The sequence below is a fragment of the Melopsittacus undulatus genome, chromosome 5, assembly GCF_012275295.1.
Source record: "Melopsittacus undulatus isolate bMelUnd1 chromosome 5, bMelUnd1.mat.Z, whole genome shotgun sequence".
Taxonomy (NCBI): Eukaryota; Metazoa; Chordata; class Aves; order Psittaciformes; family Psittaculidae; genus Melopsittacus; species Melopsittacus undulatus.
In genome coordinates this window covers 26,254,674-26,281,490 of record NC_047531.1, presented here as the reverse complement: position 1 = coordinate 26,281,490, position 26,817 = coordinate 26,254,674, and the positions used below count along the sequence as shown (strand labels likewise).

General features: G+C 37.4%; 1 protein-coding gene across 1 annotated transcript in view; it reads left to right on the top strand.

The window, feature by feature from the left end:
- The first annotated feature begins 2,697 nt into the window (after positions 1 to 2,697).
- TBC1D22A (TBC1 domain family member 22A) overlaps positions 2,698 to 26,817 on the top strand; it is a 171,610-nt gene continuing 147,490 nt past the window's right edge. The window contains exons 1-4 of the mRNA XM_005148427.3: positions 2,698 to 2,887; positions 4,174 to 4,230; positions 6,231 to 6,571; positions 7,268 to 7,447. Of these exons, the coding sequence (XP_005148484.2) occupies positions 2,826 to 2,887; positions 4,174 to 4,230; positions 6,231 to 6,571; positions 7,268 to 7,447 (640 nt within the window). The 5' untranslated portion in view covers positions 2,698 to 2,825. The remainder of the gene's footprint in view (positions 2,888 to 4,173; positions 4,231 to 6,230; positions 6,572 to 7,267; positions 7,448 to 26,817) is intronic.

Below are 26,817 nucleotides of genomic sequence, written 5' to 3'. Positions count from 1 at the left end.
AATTACCTGATGGAGCCTTGAAAGGTTCCTCCTTCCAAATCCCTTGCATCTCCAGAACCTCACCAACACAGGCTTGTGTGAGGGATAAGACACAAGGAAAAAATGTAACAGTGAATGGAAAGAGAATTAAATTAGTGGCCCTGCCTTCTTGAAAATCAACAAGAGAGGGTCTGTCCAGCTCTGGATGATTTCAGTCTAAGGGTCTAAACTGGCACCAGCTGCACACAGTTTCAGACAGAGATTTTGTGATTGTACTTGGTACAGATGTAGCCCCATTTGAAGGCCAGACCCATTCACATGAACAAATCAATGCAGCTGTTATTTGCTTCCAGTATGAAATTTTGCATCACACAAAAACTTTAAGCAGCACACAACATAAACTGAATACAATGAAAACTAAATAATGCAGTTAACTTTGTACTGACTTTATTACGTAATGCAATAAAACTTCCACTTCTAAAACTAACCAGTTAAACATGGCTGCACCAGATTGACAAAAAAGTTAAATGGTGTTTCGTCAGCATTCAGGTCAACTGTTACAAGGATGACAAACGATTAAGGCTATCTAGGCTGAATCTAATTAAGTTTCCTTTTCACAAGTATCAACAATAAAGAAATTAAAAGAACACAAACAGAGTTTCAACATCCATACTAATGCTAATGATAGAATGTATCTTTTAGGGATTTATCACTTTTTTGACTATTAAAACCAAAAGTACCTCATTTTTGTACTCTAACAGCAACAGGTCTGATTTAAATTTATCTAGCTAAGACCATGCAGAGTTTCATTCATGACCTTACAGGTTTTATTTTCACTTTAGGTAACAGATGTAGTTCATGTTATGTTTCTTGTATATTCTATTAAAGTTGCTGATTGTCAAGGTTATAATGCATTACAAAAAGCTTACAGGTCCAGAATCTGTAAGAGGTACCCTATTTAAAGGACACAAGCAGGGAAGATGATGCTACCCTTATCATATTTACCTTTAAGTAGCTTTGAAATTACTGGGACATGCAGCTTTCACTCATGGATAGTGATCTAGCAAGACCGGCTAAAGCAAATCCCAAAGCAGGTAGAAAAACTGATTACTTTTTATTCTTAATAATAACTTACATGTGAAATACATACTAAAGAATAAATCTCATGCTGCAGGTCAGGTCTTATACTACATGGTGGTTTTTAAGTTAATTATGGTGGAATGTTCCCTGAACAATCTTTGATACATTAAATTAGCCGTGCATTAGGATGCAACATAAACCCTCCATAAGTCAGCATTATTTTCTCAGGAGCCATACGCCAAAGAGTAATGTAAAATCATACTTATTTAGTTTGCAGAAGTGATGTATCCTTGGATCAGAGTGCTGAGAACTCTATAGATAAAGACCCTCAATCTTGTACCATTTCCAAGCAAATAAACAAAGTGGATACAATGATTGGGTGAGCCCAATCTTCAGGAAAATTTTAAAGTATAGAAAGATGGAGTTGTTGGAACAAGTCCAGAGGAGGGCCACGAGGATGATCAGGGGACTGCAGCACCTCTCATATGAAGACAGGCTGAGAAAATCAGGGCTGTTCAGCCTGGAGAAGAGAAGGCTTCGTGGTGACGTAACAGCAGCCTTCCAATATCTGCAGGGGACCTACAAGGATGCTGGAGAGGGACTCTTCACCAGGGGCTGTAGCAACATAACAGAGGGTAATAGGTTTAAACTTAAAGAGGGGAAGTTCAGGTTAGACAGAAGGAAGAAGCTCTTTCCTGGTTTTCTTCTGAGTGGATGGTGAGACACTGGAACAGGTTGCCCAAGGAAGTGCTAAATGCTCCATCCCTGGCAGTGTCTAAGGCCAGACTGGAGAGAGTTTTGGGCAACGTCGTCTAGAGTGAGGTGTCCCTGCCCATAGTGAGGTGGCTAGAACTAGATGATCTTCAGGTCCTTTCCAACCTAAACTGTTCTATGATTAAAGCCATTCTTCCCTCCTCCCCTCCCCCCCGCAAGTGGGTAAAGAACTGGAAACAACCGGCACAAAGTAACAACAATCTTATGCATTTTGTTATAAAATGGTGTTAGATCTAATCTGATTGAAATCTGTCTTCTCATCTTCAATTGCTGTCTTCTTCCATTGACACAGCAAGTTTTGCATTTTTTTCTAAAGAGTACTCTGAATTTCTCTTTGTGGTTACATCAAAAAGGATTAAGGCCTGAGAACATCATATTCTTGAGTACCATGAAGTACAAACTGACTTTAAAGGAGCTGTTTTGTTAAATCACAGACTGGAACCAAGCCTGACGCTCTGTATCATTTCAGGCTGGTACCTCCCACACCACCACCAGATCAACGAAGAGCCTCCCCGGCGCCGGCGGCCTCAGCCCGGGCTCATACAGCAGATACCGGTCTCGGACGAGGCTCCCGGCGCCAGCCCACCGGACCCCGCGGCAGCCTCAGTGCCTCTTGGCCCTCCCCGCGCCAACCTCCCCGAGCCGGTGGGGACAGTCGCGCCGCTGCAGCACCATCTTCCCCACGGGAGGGGAAGGAAGACCCGAACCGCCCGAACTACCGCCACCACAACTAACCCCGCTGCCACGCTCTCCTCCGCCCACCACACCCCCGCTGCGATTGGCTCAGCCTGACCCACCCGGCAGCACTCTTACTTTTGGTTGGCCAAAACCTTCGGGCCGCACTGTGGGGCGAATGAGAAACGGGGTTGTTTCCTGGTCCCAAAATGGCTGCGCTCTGTCCCGTTTGTGTGGAAAGGGGTGGGAAGGAGTGAAGGCTGAGGGAGTGGGTCGGGGCTGTGAGCCGAGCGGAGGGGGATGAGGTGACGGTCGCCATGGCGAGTGACGGCGGCAGGAAGCAGTTTTGGAAGCGGAGCGGCGCGAAGGTGCCGGGCAGGTGAGGGGGCGGTGGGAAGGTCGGGGGCGGCCGGCGGGTGAAGGCATGTTGCGGCTCGTCCCACCGCCAGCTGGAGTACAGGGTGGCGGGGAGAGCCGGGCCGCGGGTATGCCTAGCCCCACTTCAGGGTCTCTCAAATGCCAAGCTCCTGGGAGCCGCCTCGGCCGCTGAGTTCACCGGATGCTCGCCGATCTGTGCTCTCTGTGGCCGGCCGGTCGCTGTTTGGGGATGGGGGGTTGGTGCTGGGCCTCTGCTCCCTGCCTTGGTTCTTCTCAGTGCTCGGAGCGTTGCAGTTACCTGATCGAGGACCACGGGTGGTCTCAGTAATGATACGTGTTAAGATGTTTGTGACTTGATGCAAGCTATGTTTTTTTGAAATAGTGTGCAGGAAACGGCACTTTAGAGGCATAGAGCTGTATTTTAGTTTCTGCTTAATATTTCAAAATAGCATCTATTTCACAGTTTTCTTCCTGGAGTATAGACACCAGACCTAGTCGTGGTATCATTGCAAAGAGCTACACATTCTGCTATTAACATTTTTCTGGGAAATGCATCCTCAAAGTCACATTAACCCTTTTGACCATTAGGTTAGGCTGAGACCGCATGTTCAGGTGGTTATTTAACAGTAACTTTGCTCCCATCCCTGAGCTACTTTAATAAGTAGAGTAATTCAGTTTCCTGTATTCTTTTTATAAGAGCGATGCGTGCTCTTGGTTCTGGAGAACAGTAATGTTGTATATGATTTGCTTCTCTGACAGAGAGTTTTGTAGTAGTAATTTCTATTATGAAGCCAGATGTAAATCTTGATGTGTCTTCTGTGGAGTTTTTGTATGTATAAAATAATTTTATAGCTGAAAACTGGGCAAATGAACTTTCAGTTTATAGAGAGTTTTATTGTTCATGAAGTAACATGCTGTTTTGTAATGTTAAAGATAATAGTAAACAAATCTGTCTTAAGCAGCTACTTATTTCAAAATATTTGTTCTAGTACTCATGGCTTTTATTCTGTAATGTGACATCTTTTGCATTTTTATTTAAATACATTAGTCTTGTGCTTTAATAACAGTTAAGGCCTCCTCCTGTTAGGCAAATCCATGATTTTTTTGAAAGGCACTTTTTACTATATGCTTTAATTTCAGCTTCATTATTTTTAATGTCATGAGGGATTCTTTGAAACAGAAAACTTGGACCATTTCAATTCTGTTTATTATAGGCTGTTTATTTGATACACAGAAAAAAACCCAAATGTTTTACTATTTTTGTGATAACTCTTTCTTTTCCTTTAGTATTCAACATGTGTATGGAGCTCAGCATCCACCTTTTGATCCATTGTTGCATGGAACGTAAGTTAACCTAGTATTTAAATATTCCAGGTAGCTCATATCTCCTCTGCCTTCTTTCTTTCTTTTCTTCCCTGTTTACTAAAAAGTTTTTTGTTAGTCTTCCTTTTTCAATTTTTGTCATCATCTTGACTTTTCTATCTTGTCTTGTGACTTCTTGATGCTTACCATATTGGGAGCAACAAACAGCTGTTCAGTTCTTAACTAGCCTTGATTGCCAACATTTATTATCTAATTGCAGTGTCTTACACATTGGAAATGCTAGGGTAAATACTCAGGTGTAAGCAGCTTTCCTTCATGCATCTGTATGTAGATGAACTGGCTTTCTCTCTCTGCCTGTAAGAGAAAAGAGTTAGGTTGTGGTGTAGATCATTTTGAGGCAAAAGTGGGCATTTTGCTTGTGAGGAGTCAGCAGGTAGAATAGATTTAATGCTTTAAAAGTTGATTGCCAGAGATCATGATTATTTGATATCAGAATGCAATGTGCATGAAATTGGTAACGTTATGTTAAACATCATTAGTAACCAAATAAATTTCATGCTGATAACCCAAAATGATTTTCATCTTCTGGCTGAGGGCTACAGAAAAATGCTGCTTTCTGACAGCTCCTACTTCTCTGTGTCTGAAGTTTTTGTTTTATTGTATTTTTTTTGTTTGTCTTTTGAAAGTTTGTTTTAACTTTTGTCAAGGACAAAATTGTTTCTGGTTTGTTGGTAGAGTCCTCAGCTCCTTGGGAACCAGCATTGCTGTTGAAATGTTGGTGTATGTGAGAATTTTGGGAAAAGTGTATGACCAATGAAATGAACTGCCTGAAGTGGCAAGGACAAAACATAATGGAAGGAGGTTGTACTTGTAGTGATTTATTTTTTTATTTTTTTTTTTCAAGGGCTGGTTTGAAATGGCACAAGAGATAAACATGTGCTAGTTAATTTTCAGATGATACAGTATTGAAGGCAGTTGAACTGTGTGACTCTGAGGACTGAAGAAAAAGGAAATGGATGAATTGGTTCAAAATGTGGAGTTATAAAGTGTGTTAAAATAGTTTAACACACTTCCACTTAATGGGAATTAAATGTGGAGAGACACAGTAACAAAAACTAGAAGCTTGAAATGATGATAGGAGAAAGACCTTGCTATTTTAGATAATGATAAGCTGGATGAAAGTGTTAGTTTTGTAACACCTGTTAGGAAAGATTCCTTGTAATATATAACAGAAACATTACTGACATTGTGTGAGGACTGTGTGAGAACTTTTTCTGATTTCCAGTTCTGTGTGCCTTGTCTTTACAGGGAAAAAAAAATGTAAAGGAACACAGGTGGAAGGACAGGAATGGGCAGAAAGAGCAATGGAGTTAGTGCTCTCTCAACTTTATGCCTTGTTTAGCTGAGATCTGAAGAGATATGTGATTGCTTGGTATTTTAAGTGAGAGCAAGTGCCAAGCTGGGGAAGAATGCTTAATTCTTCTCTGTTATACTGTGTGTTTGCAGAGGGATGAAAGGTTAGGAGCTGATCAGGGTACACTTAGACTAACAACTACAGGAAGTATCCTGCCCATAAGAAGAGCAAAGTTCTGAGGCAAATTGAGCTGGAGTGCCTATACAGGGAGAAATGATAGATGTAATGAGTTTTAAGGTGAGACTTGATTTGTTTATGGCATGATTATGTGATTGGTTATGATGACATGAGTAGACCTGATGACTTGATTACTGCAGCTGTGTTGTTGCAGTCTACAGAAGTTCATGGAGCAAGAGAAGTGCAATATGTCCTGTCTATCTTTTAAACTATTGCAGTAGTATTCTGTTTATTTTGTCTTTTGGGTTGGTCTGGTTTTTTTTCGTTGTTGTTTGGTGTGGATTTTGGTGGGATTTTTTAACAGTAACATGACTGGAGGAAGATGAAATTTTGCTACCTCTATAATGTCAGGCATAGGCTTTGTTTCTTTTGGCCTTCTCCAGTACTCTATTACTAGTTCTTTAAATATTGTTTGCTTGTTTTTGAACAGCTTGGTAAAACCAGGTTCAAAGCCACCTACAACTCCAGTGAAACTAAAGAAAGTCAGCACCTTCCAAGAATTTGAAAGTAACACAAGTGATGCTTGGGATCTTGGGGATGATGATGATGAACTCTTAGCAATAGCTGCTGAAAACTTAAATACAGAAGTGGTCATGGAAACGGCTCACAAAGTAATTGAGAACCATAGCAAGCTACAAGAACAGCATAAATTTCAGGAAGAACATCTACAGGAAGAAAAACAAGTAGAATCTGCAGAATTTACTTCGATTGCATGTGCTGATAGTAGGCTTGTTAAATCAATCAGTGAAGGTCATACATCGAGCTCATCAGGTATGTTTAAAAAATAAAAAAGATGTTGAAAATCAGATGAGGGGACTAATATTTGCCCTTTAAGATATTAACCGTTCCCAACTTTTTCATAATGCCACAGGAAAAGAGCAGTAATCAATATTGATTTGAGGGAGGCACAGTATGCCTTACTAAACTGTAAAGTATGTGTTTGAGAAATACAGGGGTGAGGGAAGAATAATTAAACTTTTGTGTTTTCAGCATTATTGCATCCTCAGTTTTGGAAGGAAACCGCACTACTGAATACATTTTAATGGTTAACTACACCAAGTTGTGTGCAGTTAATAGTATTCCTACCACTGTGAAAATGTCTTATTAAAATACTACTGTATAAAGTATATTCAAAAATTGGAGAAAAACCATGTGTGTGGATTGGGAAGTTTATCCTTATGTGATCTGTTCTGTGGTTTATGTATAAACTTTAAAGTAAGATTTTAGAAATCAATTAGCCTTGCTGTTAGTCTGCTCTCTAATTGATGTGGTTTAATTGTGGAATACTGCTTGGAAGAGGAATGCTCCTCCTGCTAAATCCAAATAATTTGAAGTCCGAACTTGTGCTATACTTGAGTATACATTTCTCCAAAACCTAATCCTATTTTAAATTTACAAATTAAATTCAAGTTATTAGTAGCCTTCTCAGTAGCTGAGGCTAACTGCTATGATTCTTTTTCCCTTCAGATAACGCTAGTGAAAATACTTCCATGCAGAGATCACAGTCCCTTCCACAAACTTCCACCCCTCCCTTGGTGAGTGGAATGGCAGACTGTAATACCTCAGTTACTCCTGCATTAACTGAAAGAGAAGCATCCCGATTAGACAAATTTAAGCTCCTACTTGCTGGTCCCAATACAGATCTTGGTGAGTATTTCTCATAGGAGCTATGAATTACATGTAAATTATTATTTAACTCTATTTTTTCTTTCTGTTTCATGTACTGTTCTGCCCGATGGCTTGTTGAGTATCTAATCCTTTAAGCATTTAGAACTGATCTTGCGAAACACAGAATAAAATGCATGCTCGTTGTATTCAGGCTTGTAATACTCAATTTGTATACTTCCTACTAATATGTAAGGTGTTAGTTGCCTTTTTGTTCTTTTCATTCTCACATTATTTTTTCCTATTGGGCTAACCTCTGGAGGAAAGCCAAAGCATAATTAGCTGTGTTTAGTGTTAATACCTGTTAATGGAACAGCATGTAGTACAGGAATGATTCTCACACTTAGAAATATGGATGTGAAAAATGATGAGGTGTGGAAGTATTACTGCTTGTCTACTCAGCATTCGTCATGTTCACAGACTGATATAGCAGTGGTTCTGTGTCTCATCTGTGAATGCTGACAACATGTTAATGTGAAAGCAAATGTATTGTCAGATAACTTGACTGTTCCCTTTGTGCACTGGATTTTGACTGCTGAATAGCAAATACAAATGCTGAGAGCATATCACAGAATCACATGGCTTTGTCTCCCAACACTCTTAAGGAAGGAAGTAGAAACTGCAAGTTTGCTGTTCTTGAAGGTTTCCTGCCCAGTAGTGGTCATGAGACAATCAGTCGGAGACTTCAGTATAATATAGTCCAAGTTGTGACTTCTGTTCCGTGCCACCACTGTGTGCTGTGTCTTATTGTGAGATTGATGCTAGCAAAGTAAAACTATGGAAACAATACTAACTAGATGGGACATATCACTTCAGTGAGTTGGACATTCTTAAAAATTGCAACTGTGAACAAACTCTGTAACTTGTTTTATATAGAAAAATTTTATGAGCTTCAAAATGGTACTCAAGTATTGCTTTTTCCCCTTTGATCTAACAGATGTTATGAGCTATATGATTGCGACTAACATAAAAACTCATATAACTTTTCAGAATGTTGTAATAGCAGAAATCTTCGTTACATAAGGTTAGAAAGTCAGAAGGAAGACAAAGTTTGATTTTAAACCTATCCATTTTTCTTTTGCTGTCCTATTTGATGTGAATACTTTCTCAGTAAATCAAATATAGCAATTAAAGTAAAACATTTTGAAGGGAATGCAAGAAAATTTCCATTTTATTAGGATTGCAGTCATCCTAACTGTGGTGAGAGTTTAGGCAATGTTATTTAAACAAACTGTGTTTGGTTTTTTTCTGCATTGAAATTTGTAAATCTCAAATGGAAATGTGCAAGGAATATGAAACTTGAGGATGTTGCTCATAAGCTTTCAATATTCTTTCCCATAAATATTACTAAATAATGCCTTTTCTTAGTTACAGACTGCTATTCAGTCTGTAATGAGTACAGAATTTGAAGCTGTGTGAATAAGAATTTTAAGCCCAGTTTTTATTTTTTGATACAAATATCTTGACTTTTATATGTGGGATATATCCAATAGCATTCCCTAATATATCTATAAATAATACAGGACCTTTCTTAGTGGAAGGAATGAACTCTATTGATGGCAAGCAAACTCTTGATGATCATGAAGTTAGTAGGTCATACGTGGTGGTAGTTCTTGGACTACATTATATGGACCTATCAGGGAAGGTGTGTTTGTGCATAAACATATGTGCAAATATGTATATGCATGTGACCTTATGGTTCATCAGAATCTGGTGTGTACATGTGTGTATGCATTTTTAAGAGATGTTTGGTTTAGTTCTGTTACAGTGAAGACTGTTTAGAAAGGATTCTTCATGTACAATGACAGTATTAGTGTGAGAAACTGGTGTACTGTGTGGTGGTTTGTTTTGGTTTGTTTTTTTTTTCTTTGTGGGTTGGTTTGGTTTTGTTTGTTGTTTTGGTTTTTTTTTTTTTTTTGTCCCTTCATAGGAATACTGAAGATGGACTAAAGGTAAAACTAGATAACAGGCTCAAAGCTAAGATTTGTAGTGAGTAATGAAGGGACAGGTAGCTATTCTGCTGCAGTTTTGCAGCTGGTTCATTCTCTGGATGTATGTGATGTTGTCGTATGTGTGAGTCTTTGTTTTGTGTGAGATCCACAAATAGTTGGGTTTTGTTTGTCATGATGAATTGAATTAGTAAGTAGCTGTCTGGAGACATTTTAGCAAGTATTTCTGTTCATTTCTGAATGTAGTAGCATTGGTTTTGCTTGGAAGTAGTAGAAGCAGAGGTATTTCTATCGTCTTTATTTTCTTGACATAATTTTGCATATTATGGAAAGAGATTACGTGACTAGTCCTTTTTCTGCATCCCTTCAAAGCAATATAAAAATAAGTTAATCTGTGGAACTGAAACAGTGTCATGCACATTTTCACCTGAGGTTTTTCTCTTATCATAACATGAGAAATCAACATGGACTAAGAACAAAATAATACAAATGATCTTGAAATCCTTTCAGTCACACTTGAATAATCGTTATCCTATAAAGACAGCATAAAATGCATTGTTAGTTTTCTATGTCAACAAAAGGTTGCAAAAGAGTGTGTTCTTTTACAAGAAAAATCTCAAAAAGATAAATCATATAGATTTGGAAGTGAAGATTATTTTGGTCATTGAAGTCCACTAACAGATGTTGGAGTTGGATTTGCTGCACAGGTTGGATCTTATGAAGTTGTGGAAATATATAGATTCTATCAACCCCATAAAATTATACATTGAGCAAAAGAATATACCAGGTATAGACTGTAACTGGGATACAAATCCACGTGTAAATATTACATAAATATGTAATGATAGAAGCATTCTCTAAGTTTCTCTGTACAGTTTTATCTAGCAGATGCTTACATACACTTGCATATGCTTTATCCAGCAGATGCTTACACACACTTGATTTAATAGGTATTAAATCAAGGCACAATCTGAGAACATGAACTAGGAAAGGAAGGAAAATTCCCCCCACCCCAGAATTCTAAGAATATGAAATAACTAATTCTTTTAGGTTAATTAACACTTATTTATGAATAAATAAATAAACTGTAAATAAAAGCCTATTTCCATGTCTCAAAAGTGCCTTTAACTAATTTCGAATATTTTGTAGATCTGAACTAATAAACTCACTCTTGTAATTAATTGCCCTTGTAGTTGTTCCAAGTCATCCCTTAAGCCCTCCTCACACACTTTGCTTCTCTGTCCTGTAGGCATTTTTGTTGTTTGCATGATAAATAGATGCAAATAATATGCCTTATTTCCATTTGGCGTTTTTTATTTGACTATTGCTATGTTGTTATTACCCCTAATATAAATAGGGAAAGTATAATATGAATTGAATGTAAAGAGTAGTTAGCTATGTGAACTCCTCTTGTAGTTCTTCTAGAAATGTTACTCCTAGGTATATGATTTGTGCTGCAGGTGAGAGATATTCCAGAGCCTTGCTTATACACTCTCAAGTAGTAATATAATGCAAAGAATGGGGAGAGTAATCTTAAAATTAAAATTATGGTATGAAAGCTGCTAAACTGGCTGAACTGTATTATAGTAAGAAATGTGGGCTGGTAGAAGGAGCCTGTTGTAAGAAGCAGTTCGGACTTTAGGACTGACCCCTGAAGTGAGATCATATTGAGGCATATTGGGTGCACATTCAGGAGACAGGATAGGACTAGAGATAGCAGTACAACTGTGTTTAGTACACATCTGAAGTGTAGACTGTAAGGGCCTGCCTGCCTGTGTAGCTTCCTACTCCTGGTACTGTATGCCAACTTATTCAGAGGGAACAATTTACACTAGCTGTTTTGTGCAATCAGCCTGTGCTTATGCTTGCCTCGCAGTCAATTTGGTGTACTTTTACTTCATTTTGGGCCTTGTCTTTCCTTGTAATGGACCTTGCTTTACTGAATGAGATAGGCTATGTGCTTGCGGAATCTTTTGTAAATAGCTGGTTGGTGTAAGAGGAGGGGAGTGGACTGTAGGGGCCTTTAACAAAGTGGAAGGAGAGGGTCTCTGTGAAGAAATTTCTTTCCTTCAATGGACCATTTTTTTCATATTTAAGAGGGACACTACTGCTACAGGTAAAATGCTGTTCAAGATGCTTTAATGCTATTGAATTTGTTAGACTTCTGTTTTTAGGAAGCTGTTTGCTGTGCAAAGGCAATGTAAGCAAACTCGATAAAATTGGGCAGACTTATAGCAACAAAGTTATCTTGTAACCTTAGCATAGTAGATGTACAATAGGTTTTGTAACATCAATTTAAAGAATAAGCTGTTAAAACACTTCCTAAACTCCCTATTTATTTTAAAATCAAGTAATTTTCTGCCTTTTTTTTTTCCACACATATAGCTAATGTGTATGTAATTGGGTGTCAAACATGTTTATTTAAATCGAACAACAACCAACAATCAGTGTGGTATACTGAGTTCTTTTGATTTAATGAAGCTTAATAACATTGCAATGCTACTGTTATGCAACATAGCACATAGAATTTTTCAAAGTTAAAACAACTTATTTCTTAAGATGTAAAGTTGTTCTGCATGTTAAGTTGACTTTTTTACTTGGTCACAATGTATTCCAAGTTGAACAAAATAACAGACTGAAGTTTTAGAATGCTGCCTTGGTAAAAACAATGGAAGGCTCTGTAGAAGCACCAATGAGAATGGTAAGGCATTCCTGTTGTAAATTCACTCATATTGCTCTATCCTATATTCATATTACAAAGCTCTACTTCACTGAACGTTGTAAAAATTCATGTATTTATCTCTCATTCTAACAAAATCTCTTAAAAAGAAAACCTTTGCAGAGAGCACTATAAGCTGTTAAGTGGGGTGCTGTCTCTTAGCAAGTCTTTTACTAAGTACATAGGAGTACATAATATGAAATCTTACAGAATATATGAAGAATAGCTGAACCTTTGGTCTCATAGCAAAAGTTAATTCCATAATTTTGCACAAATTACAAATGACGTAATCTCAGATTATCTCATAACAACAGAGGTTGCCTCTGTGTACGATAAGAAAAGAATTCTAGGGTGGTTCTCTAGAAATAAAATTTAGAAAGAAAACTTATTATATGTGTTGTTTTGGTATCACAGTAGTAATCTGTAATGTTGCAACAGCGTGAAAAGTAGTATTTTCCTGTTTGTGCTTACAGTTGTTTATACATTCTAGGTGTATATTAAACCTGATTAAACAGTAATTATAAACTTGTTTATTTATGGTTCATAAATATAGTAGTCTGTAACAGCAGTATATTATGTCCTTTAAAACTGTCAAACTGATGTTATTGAAAATTTTCAATAACTTTAGAAAATGCATTAATTGAAATGAACTTGATTAATTTTGTTCCCAGCTTCATTAATTTTTCTGCACTGAACTGCATAGTGATTTATCTCTGTGCTCCTAGTCCATCCATGTCATTTAGAATTTTATTGCCCCCTGCAGTTTCCAATTATCTGCAGTTGATCCTTTTAGTGCTTATTCTTCTTCCAGTTTGTTGTTATATAGTATGAAATGAACATGTGTCCTACCACTGCTTCATATGACATGCCATTAGTCATATCTGTCTTTTTAAACTAGTATCACTGAAAGGTATCCTTTCTTATTCCTGTTCTGTTCTAGTTGGTCTGTTACCTGCAAAACATGCTTGCCTTTTCAGTTAATATTGTTAATAAACAAGACTAATAAAAAAAGGTCAGTACTCTACCAGTAGGTTTTGGAACTTGGTGCTAAATATCCATAAATGATTCCTTATGTTTGCTTTTTCCAGGATTAGTATTTGTGCTTCCTTTTTTCATCTTATAGTTTATTCATCAAGCCCATTTAATGGCAGGAATGTTGTGGAGGACTGTATCAAAGGCCTTACAGAAGAACTGTAGTTGGAATCAGTACCTTCAAAAGAAGAAACTTTTATTTGCATTGTTTTCTTGTTCTTTCAATCTTTCATTGTTGTCTTAACAAGGGTTTGTTAATTTTGACTTGAACAAAGACTTCGTCTTGTTCCAGGTTCCAGGCACAAACTGTCATTGAATCAAGTTTCTATTGAAAAAAAGAGACTTTAAGATTCTACAGATGCAGATTTCTTAACAAGCAAAATAATCTTCCCCTTTTCTCAGTTCTGAAAAAGGAGTCTGTACCCTAAATCTTTGCATTTTTCTTTTTTTCCTTTTTTTTCAGTCAGGAGCTTTGTTATTCAAATATGATTTAATGAACTGCTGTGGGAAGTAGTGGACTACACAGAAGAGCCCTCCTTCTGAGGGACTAGGGCACTAGCTCTAGGTCTTCTGGACTTCTTTCAGGAAATATTCACCTATAAATCAGTGATCTCTTATCTGATTCTTGTTAATATCAATTACAGCAGTATGGCATAGAGAATAAAACTTAATTTTTGTGCTGAGGCACACAGAGATCATTAAGTTAAAACCCTTGATCTGCACACCTCTCAAAGAAATGTGCTCTAGCATAGCCATTAAAAGTCCTGTGTCATATTCATGGCAGTAGGTTTCATTGAGTAAGAGTGGAGCTCTGTAATAATTCTGTTTCCGAATGGGTTTGGACCTAGAGCATTAAAGTGGGACTGTAAATTCAGCTGATGCAAAGGAATTATAAAAAATCCCTGTATTCCTGTGTACGCACAGAATAACTTTGTTAGTTGCTACTAACTGGCATTGGAAAAAAAAAGAAAAAAAGGAATTAGGCAACATTCTACTCCAAATTTCAAAAATAATTAATTAAACATTTTTTTCATTCCAGTTTTAGTTTTAACAGAGTTTTTAGGAGACCGTATACCCCTCACTGTATTGATCATAGAATCATAGAATAGTTAGGGTTGGAAAGGACCTTAACATCACCTAGTTCCAACCTTCCTGCCATGGGCAGGGACACCTCAAACTAAATTTGCGATCAGATGTTCCGGAATCATTGTTAAGCTTGAGCCACGTGGCAGACAGTAGGATTCAGAGGAATATTTTATTCTTGATGAAATAGGAGAAAGGCACTATATGATGAATTACTCCTTTATGTTTGTTTTTTAATATATTTTCTTTCAGTGTGCTATCTTCCTTTCTTTCCAGCTAGTATCATGAACTTACACAGACACTGTGTGAAATCTGCATTACCATAGTAAAAGAGACTTGGGTAAGAAGTTCAGTGCTCCCTATGGTAGTTAATAGTTATAGGTTCTTTGAGGGAGCAGCTTCTCGCTTGCTTCCTACACCATCGTTGCAGATGACGCAGCAGGAAATGAACTTACTAGGAATGTCACCAACAAGGCTATTCAGAACTTTGACCTTTCTATGGGCCCTGTGGCTTTTGAACATCAAGATTAGTAATTTATATGTTGCAATGAGTGGCACATCCTGCTGGTAAATCAGTTTAGCAAAGCTCAAGGAAGTATAATTAATCCTGTTTATTTTCTTGCCACCATCTCTTTCACTTTTAATAAAATAGAAAATTACAGTTACTTCTGTAGCAGGAAAACTAGAAATGGAAGATTTACATAGAAAAGTATATATAAAGCAGTGAATGCCTGGGAAGGTGATCACGGTGGAGTATACTTCACCGTGTGTTGTGCTATGCTACCTTTCTGATACTGATTATTGGCTGGATATTCCCCCATATGTTTTTTAGCAATAAGTTTTTTAACAACTGCTCTGGAGATGTAATTCATGTTCACAGTTGACTGAAAAAACTTTATGTGGTTTAGAGCTCATGGACTGGCCTTTTTGTCAATGGGGGAAGCTGTCTATTACTACGTCTTGTGAATAATTGCATTAATTTTGTGGCTCAGTAATCTAGACATCTATCTATTAATCCTGATTATTTTAATTGTGCAAGAACCAGTGTCAGATTGCATTTTGAGTGTAGATTTTTTAATAGTCTGTTTTGTAGGAGTCTTAATGACAGGGAGCTTTAATATTATGAGAAGTTATATGTAATAAGTAATATAATTTCTTCTCAAACAGGAGAAATCAATACTGTCATTTCTAAATAAGTGGGAAAATTGTCTTCTTTAATTAACTGGTACTGTAAGTGGTATTTCCTGTATTGTCCATTTCTTGATAGAGAGATACCTTAGTCCTACTTGGAAAGTTCATTAGAGACTGAGTGACTTTAATGTAAGAATAAAACCAGTTTAGGATGCACAAAAAATTGAACACTACAGGAGGACTATGAAACACCGTAATGCTATTTAAAATCTTATTCTGGCATAGCTGTTCTCCATTCCTTATTTTCATAATTTACATTATTAGCTTCACTTTTGCAGTTCTTAGTGTGGGTTTTTTTTTTTTTTTAATCTTCCTTTTGCCTTAGGTTTCCTAATCTTCTGTTCACTTTCTTGTACCTTCTAAAAACCAACCTCATCTACTTTTGCTTCTCAGACTTTCTCCATGAAACAGCAGACAAGATGTTCTTTCCTGTTCTTTCCTAGCAAAGGTCCGGAAAAGTGTCTTGCCCTGTATTTATGACATTAGATTGGGGTTTTATTTCTTGTTTTCTGCATATATTCGGACAACTTTGATTCATTGAGATGATTAAGGACAGTATTTGTTTAAAAAATTTAATGAATTGCGTAACAGAGCTATTATTCATTTTGGAAACCAGTTGCTGTGGTTGCCATAGTAATAACAAGCCCTTTATTAAAGCTATTTTCTATATGTACTGCCTGTACTCCCCAACATGCTGTTGGGGGAGCTGCGGTTCTCTGCATCTGTGCTCTTGAGCGAATTTTCCAGCTTTGTATAGTTAAATTCTCCAAGGAATTTATGTTATAGGAACATAAAACATGTAAATCTAGTTTATCATATCTGTCGTGGAGTTGTTCATGCAGGCCATCACTTCATGTAGCCATTTACAGTAATCTCAATGATATAACAGCTGTATCAAGAATGAATAATACATACAGAGAAATTTTGAACTCCTTTAATATTTCCTGGCTTATTTTTTATTTATTTGTAACTGATAGAATGATGAGCTTGTAGTTCCAAGAAAAATACTTGTAGTCTTGGTTGTTTACCCTTGTGTGCTTCAGGTTTAATGGGTAATAGCTCGTGGGTTTAGAAAGCTGGCAATTTAATGACATGTTTTCTTTGTAGAATGCCCCCTGAAATATTTATGGAATATAAAGACTCTTTAAATCTACTGCAGTAAAAGGGTACTGTCTCAAGATTTCTTTTAGAATAATTGCTTTAAACTGTTCCCTCTTCAGAGAGAAGAAATGCATATCTGATTGTGTTGTAGTAAGGTAGATGAAACAAAATTTTCCAAAATTACTTGAGTTATATCAATTTGATGCATTTGCATACCATATTATCCCTTTGTAATAAGATAACCTAAACCAACGTTTCTGCAAAAAGTAAATGCTATCTCCTAAGCAAAAGTGACAGCTAGTGCTAGCAAATGGAGATATTTTTGGTGTAAAACCCAGAGGGGTTTATAAATATTTTGATTTTTATTGTTCATAGAAGTATGTAAAATAAGGAGACATCTGAAAGACAGAGTAGCAGTTAGTGTTCAAAGTGGTTCTTCAGAAGGTGTCCTTTCAATCTCATGAGTTTGCAGACAGGGTTTTACAAATACTGGTTTTGGATCTGGCTCATTTCAACTCCAAAGCAGTAGGTTAAACTTAATGCTGTGCTGGCATTTTTAAAATCATCTTCTCTGGGTAAGAATGTTTTAGAACTGCTCATTTTCAAAATAATTGTCCTGGAATTTTAAGAAAACATTAATTGCATTGAAGCAAGGATATTTTGCAGTACTGTCTTGGGTGAGAATGTGTGTCTGATTTGTAGGTGGCATTAAAACTCCTTTGTAGAAATCTTGTGCTGCAGAGCATGTTCTTCACCTCATAAGTAGGACGTCTAATTCCTTGGGAAATCTACAAGGGGAAAGAGTTGGTATAATGACAGTAAATTGAAATTATGCTTTGACTAGGGAGAATGTAACATTTCAGCCACTGCCAAATAGCTTAATGGTTAATGAGATATTAAATAGAGGACAAGTTTCAAATATAAGTGCAAGTACATGTGATGCCTTGATTTAAAGTGTTGCAAACTTTGGGGTAGACATATTTAGTCAATAGGTTTTTACAACACAGTGATTTCCAAGATCAAAACTTTCATACCTGTACTTCTATACTACAATCTGTGCAATAAAAGCTAATAAATGTACTGTGTGGTTGGAGTGCATATATACCCTACTAGAGCAGGAATATGATAGCTTTAGATTTCTTTATTTGCCACTAATTTCATTCTTTCCTGTTTGCTTTTATTAAAAACAAAATCAAGAATACTCTTAATAGACAAGGACTAATCTGGGAAAAAAGGCATCACAGGTATAGAAAAGCTGTGACTAGATATAAAAGAAATAATCCCATCCAAAACATCAAAAAAAAACCCAACCCCCCAGACAAACTTGCCCAAACCTGAAAATAACCCAACAAAACAAAAAACAGCAAAACAAAACCAAACAAAAAACAACCAACCAGAAGCCCCCAACACTTTAATAATGCAGGTCTTCAGAAGTATTGTGAAGGGGTATCAGCTTGGCTTAAGAGATTGTTGTGATTTAAAACAGGGTAACAAAGCAATAAAGTTGAGAGGAACATTTCTTTGGAAGAAAAGCTAAAATTCAGCTTTTCTTTGGTGTGGAGTATTAGCTGTGTCCACTGTTCTATAAATGTTTATAGAAATCAGTGTGGAGGAAATGGGTAGTTAAGAAAAATTCTTCTCCCCAGTTATAGTGTCATTTGGATATGTGCTCTAGGAATGTACCTCTCAAAGACATAGTATCAAGTAACTGGATTTTGTAACCATCCTTTGCCTTAATTATTCACAACAATAGATGAGTAAAACTGTTCCAGAAATTCAGAGGGGGTTGGACTAGATGAACTTTGAAGGTCACTTCCAGCCCAAACTGATAACATGATTAAATATAAACTGCACCTTAATTTTACCATTGAATGCTTTTTCTGCATTTGATGGTGTATAGACAAGGTTATGATGTCTCTTTTACATTCTATGGATCTTTCTTGCTAAAGATGACCTAGAATAAGAGTAGAGTGCTTAACTGTTATTATCTTGTTGGAGATTGATCAGAGAAGGCTTGTACATTGTGTATCAATACAAGTAATATATATTAGGTTTATATTAACCACTGTAATATATAGTGCTTAATATTATTTCCCTTCTTTTGGATGTTACACAAAATTCAAAGAACTCAAACTTCAAAGGCTGAGTCAAACAAGTGTATTTTGGTATGCATACAGTTCCAACTGTGTCATAAGACTGTCATATCTTTCAGTTTACCTGGTTATAGAATCGTAGAATAGTCAGGGTTGTAAAGGACCTTAAGATCAACTAGTTCCAACCTCCGCTGCCATGGGCAGGGACACCTCACACTAAACCATGTCACCCAGGGCTTTGTCCAACCTGGCCTTGAACACTGCCAGGGATGAAGCATTCACAACCTCCCTGGGCAAACCATTCCAGTGCCTCACTACCCTGACAGTAAAGAATTTCTTCCTTATATCCTATCTAAATCTCCACTGTTTAAGTTTGAACCCATTACCCCTTGTCCTGTCACTACAGTCCCTAATGAAGGAAGAGTCCTTCACCAGCCTCCTTATAAGCCCCCTTCAGATACTGGAAGGCTGCTATGAGGTCTCCACGCAGCCTTCTCCAGGCTGAACAGCCCCAACTTTCTCAGCCTGTCTTCATACAGGAGGTGCTCCAGTCCCCTGATCATCCTCGTGGCCCTCCTCTGGACTTGTTCCAACAGTTCCATGTCCTTTTTATGTTGAGGACACCAGAACTGCACACAATACTCCAAGTGAGGTCTCATGAGAGCAGAGTAGAGGGGCAGGATCACCTCCTTCTTTGACCTCCTGGTCACGCTCCTTTTGATGCAGCCCAGAATACATTTGGCTTTCTGGGCTGTAAGCGCACACTGAAACCGGCTCATGTTCATTTTCTCATTGACCAACAGCCCCAAGTCCTTCTCCTCAGGGCTGCTCTGAATCTCTTCTCTGCCCAAGCTGTAGTTGTGCCTGGGATTGCTCCAACCCAGGTGTAGGACCTTGCACTTGGCATGGTTAAACTTCATGAGGTTGGCATCAGCCCGCCTCACAAGTGTGTCAAGGTCCCTCTGGATGGCATTTCTTCCCTCCAGCATATCAACCAAACCACACAGCTTGGTGTCATCGGCAAACTTGCTGAGGGCACACTCAACCCCACTGTCAATACCACCAACAAAGATGTTGAACAAGACCGGTCCCAGCACCGATCCCTGAGGGACACCACTCGTTACTGGTCTCCAGCTGGACATTGAGCCATTGACTACAACTACAGAAGTTAGGAAAGTAGTACTTTGTATTCCACATCCTCCCCCATTCTTCCCCTCTCTTCTCCCTTCCCTCCCCCCTCATTTATGAAGATGTTGCAGCTGTTGATGTAGGAATCTTCAGCACAGGAAAGACTTGGACCTGTTGGAGTGGCTCCAGAGGAAAGCCATAAAATTTGTTGGAGTTGGAGCACCCCTTCTCTGAAGACAGGCTGAGATAACTGGGCTTGTTCAGCTTGGAGAAGAGAAGGCTCAGGGGCCTTCAGGTTTCTAAAGGGGTTCTACAAGAAATCTGGAGAGAGACTTTTTACAATGGTGTGTAGTGATAGGACAAAGTGGATGTCTTTAAACTGAAAGGGGGTAGATTAAGAGTAGATAATAGGAAGAAGCTCTTGAGTGTGAGGGTAGTGAGACACTTGAACAGGTTTCCCAGGGAGGTTGCTCCCCATCCCTGGAAGTGTTTATGGTCAGATTGGAAGTTGTCCTTGCTTATTGCAAGGGGGTTGGGCTAGATGGCCTTTCAGGGTGCTTCCAATCCAAACTGTTCTATGATTCTGTGACCTTAGTATTTTAACTTTGAGATACAAATATCAGAATGATTTAATTCCCCCTTCAGCTCTTTTTTAAATTAAGACTTTAGTGTCTTATGTTAACCTTTGAACTTAGATACTTGCCCGTCTTCTCACCAGAAGCATTTTTATTTTATGCTATAGTAGTGTTAAGTCTTCTAGGGGTAAGTTTTGTCTCGCTTTTGTAGTTGTTGTTGGGAAGGGCAGGGTTCTTTTTCTTTCCACTTGTTTTGGTTTTGAACCATCAAAGGAAAGCATAATGTGAACTGATCTTTAACAGCAGTGACGCACAAGGGTGAGACTGTGCTTCTGGGGTGATAATTACGAAAGCTTGCTATTGCATCTGACAAGAATTCTTGCATAGCCTCTTTCAGTTGTAATGTGTGCTGTTTGTCACTGGCAAAATGCTAGCTGAGCTCACTGTAGTGAAAAGGTAGGACCAGAATTTTATATCCTTTTTGGAGTACCGTGAGATCCTGGAATTTTGGAGTACCTTGACGGAGGACAGCAGTCAGTGATAGTGCAGAGATGCACTTATCACATATCCAGGTTAATGGTGGAATTGGCTTAACTCTCAGGTGTGAAATCATCTATCAAACAGTTTCCATACTAAAAGCAATTGCCCTGCAACTTAGAAAGCAAAACCGAAAGCATTGAGAAAATTCAGAAGGATACTCTGTGACATAACAATAGAGGAGGTTTATATATACTTACATATTCTAAGTATAATAGGTTATTAAATACAATCAAAAAAGTAAAGTTCTGTATCAAATAAGGAGAGTAGAACAGAATATAAATCCTATCAGGCTAAATGCATGGAAGTGTTTTCAAAAGAGAGTTTGAGAAAAAACTTGCAAAAGGTGTAGAAACTAGTGTTAAATGCATTTTCTCAAACAATCCAGAAAATCTAGGCTCTCAGCGTGGAAGAATACAGCCACATATTCATCCCCAAAGCCTACGTCATGGGAAGTTAGTAAGCTGATCTGTTTCAAATAAGTGTTATGTTATACACAAAGGAGAAACATCTTTATTTTACATTTTTACCTCCATGTCTAGCGCTGAGATTTTTTTTTTTTTTCCAGAAAGAGCAGTCCTTTGAAACCCAGTGGTATAGGATATGTATGGTATTGTTTGGAATTTTGGGACAACCCAGTCTATTCCTAGTTAAAAGAAATGTATGTTTGTTGCAGACTAGTGTCAGGAATAAAAAAGTATTCCTTTTGAAACTTGCTGAAATAAAGCATTACTCCTCCTTTCTCTTTGATTTTCAAAGAATGACTCCTTAATTCAGTGAGCCCTACAAGTGTTGCTTATATTTAACCTAGAAACTGAAGCTTTACTTCAAATAGTGTCGTAATTTAAATTCTCTTTGTCAAAACTTTCTTTGCCTCATCCTGAATGTAGAAGGAAATCTCAGCTGCATCACAGGATAGAAAGTTGGACTATAATATACTATATTCCAATTTGCTTGCGTAGCTTCTGTCTTTGCCCTGAAATAAGTTACTTAAGAATAGGTGGAATTTTTGTCCTGGGTGGTTTGTCACTGATTCAGTCATACGTCCCACATTTCTGATTCTGACAGTGGATTTGCATCTTTTCTTGGGTTTGTGCTTGGGTGGTTTTTTACTTTGCGTAGGTTGGTTTTAGAGGTCAGTAGCCACGCTTGTGCATAGATTCCTATTTGTGTTAAGGGAGGATTAAAAACCACAGTAAGATGAAAGATTAGTATTTAATGGGTATAGAGTTGACAATGAGCAATTGAAAGTAACAAATGTAGTTTGAGTTGCAACTTATTTCTGTTTTATTCATTTACTATGCTTATTACCTAGTTTGTAAATGGTGTGCTGTGTAACAGTAGCCAAAACTTGAAGCAAAATGATTGTGTAAGGAAGTAATAAACTAACACATACAATCCGTTTCCTTTCAGCCAACCTACCAGTGACAGAGATAGATCAGACCTGGGAAAGCATACTTGTTCTTAAATGCAGATTAATGGAGCAGTATAATGCACAGCTGGAGATACTCGCTTTTGAAGACTTGGGGCTTTCATTGTTATTAAATCGGCACTGGAGCTTATGATCATGTTCTGGGGTGGAGGAGTTACACATGTGTAGTTTGTAGATGTGTTTAGTTAAGGCAGATATTCCCTTTTTTAGTTCATAAACTGTATTATATTATATGGTTGCTTTGCCTTTACTTGTTCTGACTGATTCCTGCCTTTTTGGATTTTAGAAGAATATAACCAGTGATACAGTTACTTATGATTTAGCGCTTGGTAGCTTGGGAATTTATTTGACATCGGATTACGTGTGGAATTGAAACTTGTTTCAGGGAAGTTAGATCTGCAGGCAAATATCTAAGCTACTGACTGGCCTGCCCAGGGGCTGAGCTAACTCCCTAGGGCATGGAGAACTGCTGGAGGCAACATGAGAAATTGCTGAACATAACAAACTACAGTGTAAGAAACTGACAGAAGTTATAGATAGCACCTAACAAGATGTCTGGATTTCACAAGTGGTAAAAGGGGAATTGTGTGAGAAATGTCTAAAGAGTGCCATTGCATGGAGAGGAGGAGCACTGGGGCTACTTTGGAAGGTGCAGTGTGACAAGCCCAACAGTGCCTGGGTAATAATTTCAGAAATGCCAAATTTTGGTTTAGCTGTAGTGAAACTGGGACCAGTAAGGGAAGAAGTAATTGGAATGGTTTGATAATTTGGGGTAGAGGAGATAGAAGGGTGGTGGAAAAAGAATACCAACTAATGGGAAAAAGAGTAAGGTATGTGACTTGGTACTGGGGGTGCCTGTTGGGCAGCTTGTGCTGAATTGTCACAGCTTGACTCTGACAATAAACTAAATCTGTTGATACCACATGACACAAATCAAACCTGTTTTGGCTGCCAGGAGGGCTCAGGGGAGAAGGGCTTCTTTGGCTGGCAAGGGACACCTGGGTTGGGTGCATTAAGAATCCTGTTATCACTGCCTTAGTGCTTCCAGGTCTGTTGTGGAGCTACTACTTTATAACAGATGGATATCAAAATATCTGAGTTATGGTGCCTCTAATCCATCACTGCCAATACTGTTAAACTGGGTGGTAGTTCTTACTTTTGATAGTCATTGAGAACCTGTAATGTTAGAATTGCCATGTCTGCTTTTGTAGACTAGAAAATTAGAATTGCATATGAACCAGATTAATGGATCCATTTTCTGCTTGCTTTGTGAATATTGCTGAAGTTGATATGACCTAAAACTGTAGAATTTATGAGTTTACAAATGCCTTTTAATTGCAGCACTCTTCTTGATCTCAAACTTCTGTTATGAAGCTGTCTGTTTCCATTCTTTTGAATGCAGAGGTTTTGATTTGGCTTGAACTTCTTGGACAGAAGTCCATTTAAGGCCAAATGTGAAGATTTTCTAGAGAAGATCACTTAATACCACAATACCCTAATAATTTTTCTATTAGGTTGTGTTATTCCTTCTGCTGCTTACCATCTCTCCTCTCCCCATTCAAAAAACTAGTCCCTTAAAGCTGTCATTGTAAAGAATGAATCCCTGACAGCCCAATAGCCCATTCCAAATAGTATTGTACTCAGACTTTCGCTCTCTTTGAAGTAGCAGACTGTTTTTCACCTTGTCCTGATATAAGAAAAAGAAAAAACAAAACTCTTTTTTTTAATTTTTCACTTCAGTGGTGTCCATCTGAAGTTTTTTGGAACTCCTTAATGAAGACTGTCCCTGTCCAGCTATGTTCTGTACTCCAGCATTGCTGTGTGTCATGGCAGAGCTATTAGCATGGTTTTCTTTGTCATGTGTATTCTTGTTCTTCTTCAGAATCCATTAGTGCCTTTTTTCCATTGCTTATGACATCCCATAGCTCTTGACTTCACAACTGCTTTTTGTTTTCTGTTGTCAGAGCCACCAGTCTCTTTGCTGCTGTACTTAATGCATATCTGTGTCCAAGCCTAGGTTTTTATTGTGAACAGACAATCCTGGGTGCCATTCCCTTTTGAGTATCAGTGAAATTTAGGAGTTTCTTGTTAACTTTTTCCCATTTAATCCCTTGTGTTTGCAATGACAGAATACTCATAATGGAGTATATATATTTTTTTTTGTGCTAGCCTTTGATATGTAGCTCAGTTTAAACTTCACCCTCTCTCTGTGTGTATAGTCTGCACAAGTTCTGCTCTTGTTGTTTCTTTGAGACTTCAGTTCACACTCCAGTAGTATCATATTTTTCTAAAGTTACTTGTCTTTTGGTCATCCTATATTCTTCCAGTGCTTATCAACTCTATGAGATGAAGAATAAGGGAGGATTTTACTGGGATACAGCCAAATTCCTTGCAGTTACGTGTATAAGGTTGCTTTTATGCTTCCACCATCCATGCGTATTTAGTGTGCTTGTGCTGTGAGTTTCTTAATAGGTTTTGAAAGCATATGCTGCTGTTGCTTCTGTTCTGCTTAGACTCTAATATATTAGAACTGCTTTTCCCGATTTTTATATACTTCATGCCCTTCATACGTATCTCCAAAAGCTGTGGAAGAATAATACATTTCTGTAGTAACTTACCAAGTGAGAAAAAAAAAATATTTTTACAATACAGAGAGAATAGAAATGATAGCTGTATTCCATAACTTTCAAGCTGATAGTTAAAACCACATGGGTTTTATATTACAGAATAAGAAAACTGCTGCAATGTTACATATAATTTCCACTTGTTTCATAAAATAATTTCCTAAAGTAGGGCAAATCTTTTTAAAAAAATACAGTGAAAGAATGATCATGTTTACAAATGCAAACTGAAAATATTGAAGACCATATGAAAAAAAACTGCAGAATTTGCTCTCTGGGTTTCATTTTAAGAAGTCCTATCAGCAGTCTGGTGTTTCTAAATTAACAACAGAAAATAACCCAAGCTGTAGGGAGCATGACATCAGGAATAATTGTATCAAAGCATATATTTTGTCTTTAATGATTCTTGTATTTAAATGTACTTTGGTGGTACACTGATCCCCTATAATAGGTAGTCTCTGTGAAAGTGAATAGAATGTTATTATTCTGACAGTTCTTTTACAGGCTTTAGCTTATAGAAGGGTCATGAATATTTGGACTTTATGTATTTTTTCATTTGTAATTCACATTCTTACATGTTTAATTTAAAACATCTGTGATGTGAATAATTGCAGTTAAATTTATTGTTAGTTTGGTAAAAGCAGGAAAGCAAGAGAGCATCAATTTCTGGGATTATTCCAAGATAAAGTATGAAACCAGATTCCTCTGAAAAATATCTTAAGAAATTATTTAAATTTTTTTTTATAAGCTGCAGTTCTGTTTTAATGATGGCACCACTTTTTAAATAATTTAAGGTTTTCTTAACTATACAGTGAATTCTGTTAGCCAGCAATGAAGATAGGTGTGGAATTTCAGTTGATGATTTGAGGAAAGATAAAGCTGAAATATATAGGGATGAGGACCAAAAAAGAGGAAAATAAAGGAAAAAGGAAGTCTTAAGGAGAGGGTGGAATGGATAAACAGGACTCAGAAGTGATACATAAGTAGGAAGTAGAGGTTAGAAAATTAGTGTTAGAAGGGATGGAGCTTTTTTTTTGTTTATGTTGTCATTCATTAATGAACCTTGATATAACTGAACTTTGTCATTGTTATTGCATTTTGATGTACTTCAGTAAGTGTTCCTTCTGAGATACCTCTATGGTTAGAGAAGGAGAATTGTCAGTGCCTTGCCATATCTCTATCTTCTCTGAACCTAAAATAGCTCTCAGTCTTGGGTTTGGATTTCCTTGACCACAAATTTCTTGTGTTTTCTGTTTTGGAGTTGAAACCAGTAAAATGAGCTTAAATTTGTTTCTGCTTGATAGTGTATGTTTTACTTTACAGATTAAAGACTATGATGATTAATAAAGAAGGACAATAAGAATGGCAAAGAATACTTGCTGTAAATGATCAGCATGTTTGATAGGGATGGACTGTAAATAAAATAAAATGCAATCGGTTACAGTAAGTGTAGTTATGTTATTAACTCTGTAGTATATTTAATCTTCCTGTTGCCATAGATGTGGATGAGCCACAGGTACAAGGAAATTCAAGGCTGGGGAATAATTTGTTTGCTGGAAATCAACTCACTTCATATTTTATGTGGTGTTGTACTTTTTTCCTTTGGTATTTGGTATTCTAGTCTTTGGATTGCTCAAGGTATATGACTGAATTCGGCTTTGGTCATACTCAGTATGACATTCCTAAATAGTTATAGATAGATAATATACAGAATAGATAATTCTGCTGTTTTGGTACTCTTGCACAGAAATACACTTATGTAACCTGTAGTGGTAGGAAATAACCTTGACTTATTTATGTACTCTCCCTTTAACAGGGTGTCATCTTGATGTCCTTGCATTTCTTCTTCTATAGTCGAGAAATAAATTAGTTCATTTAAAAACAAAATTAC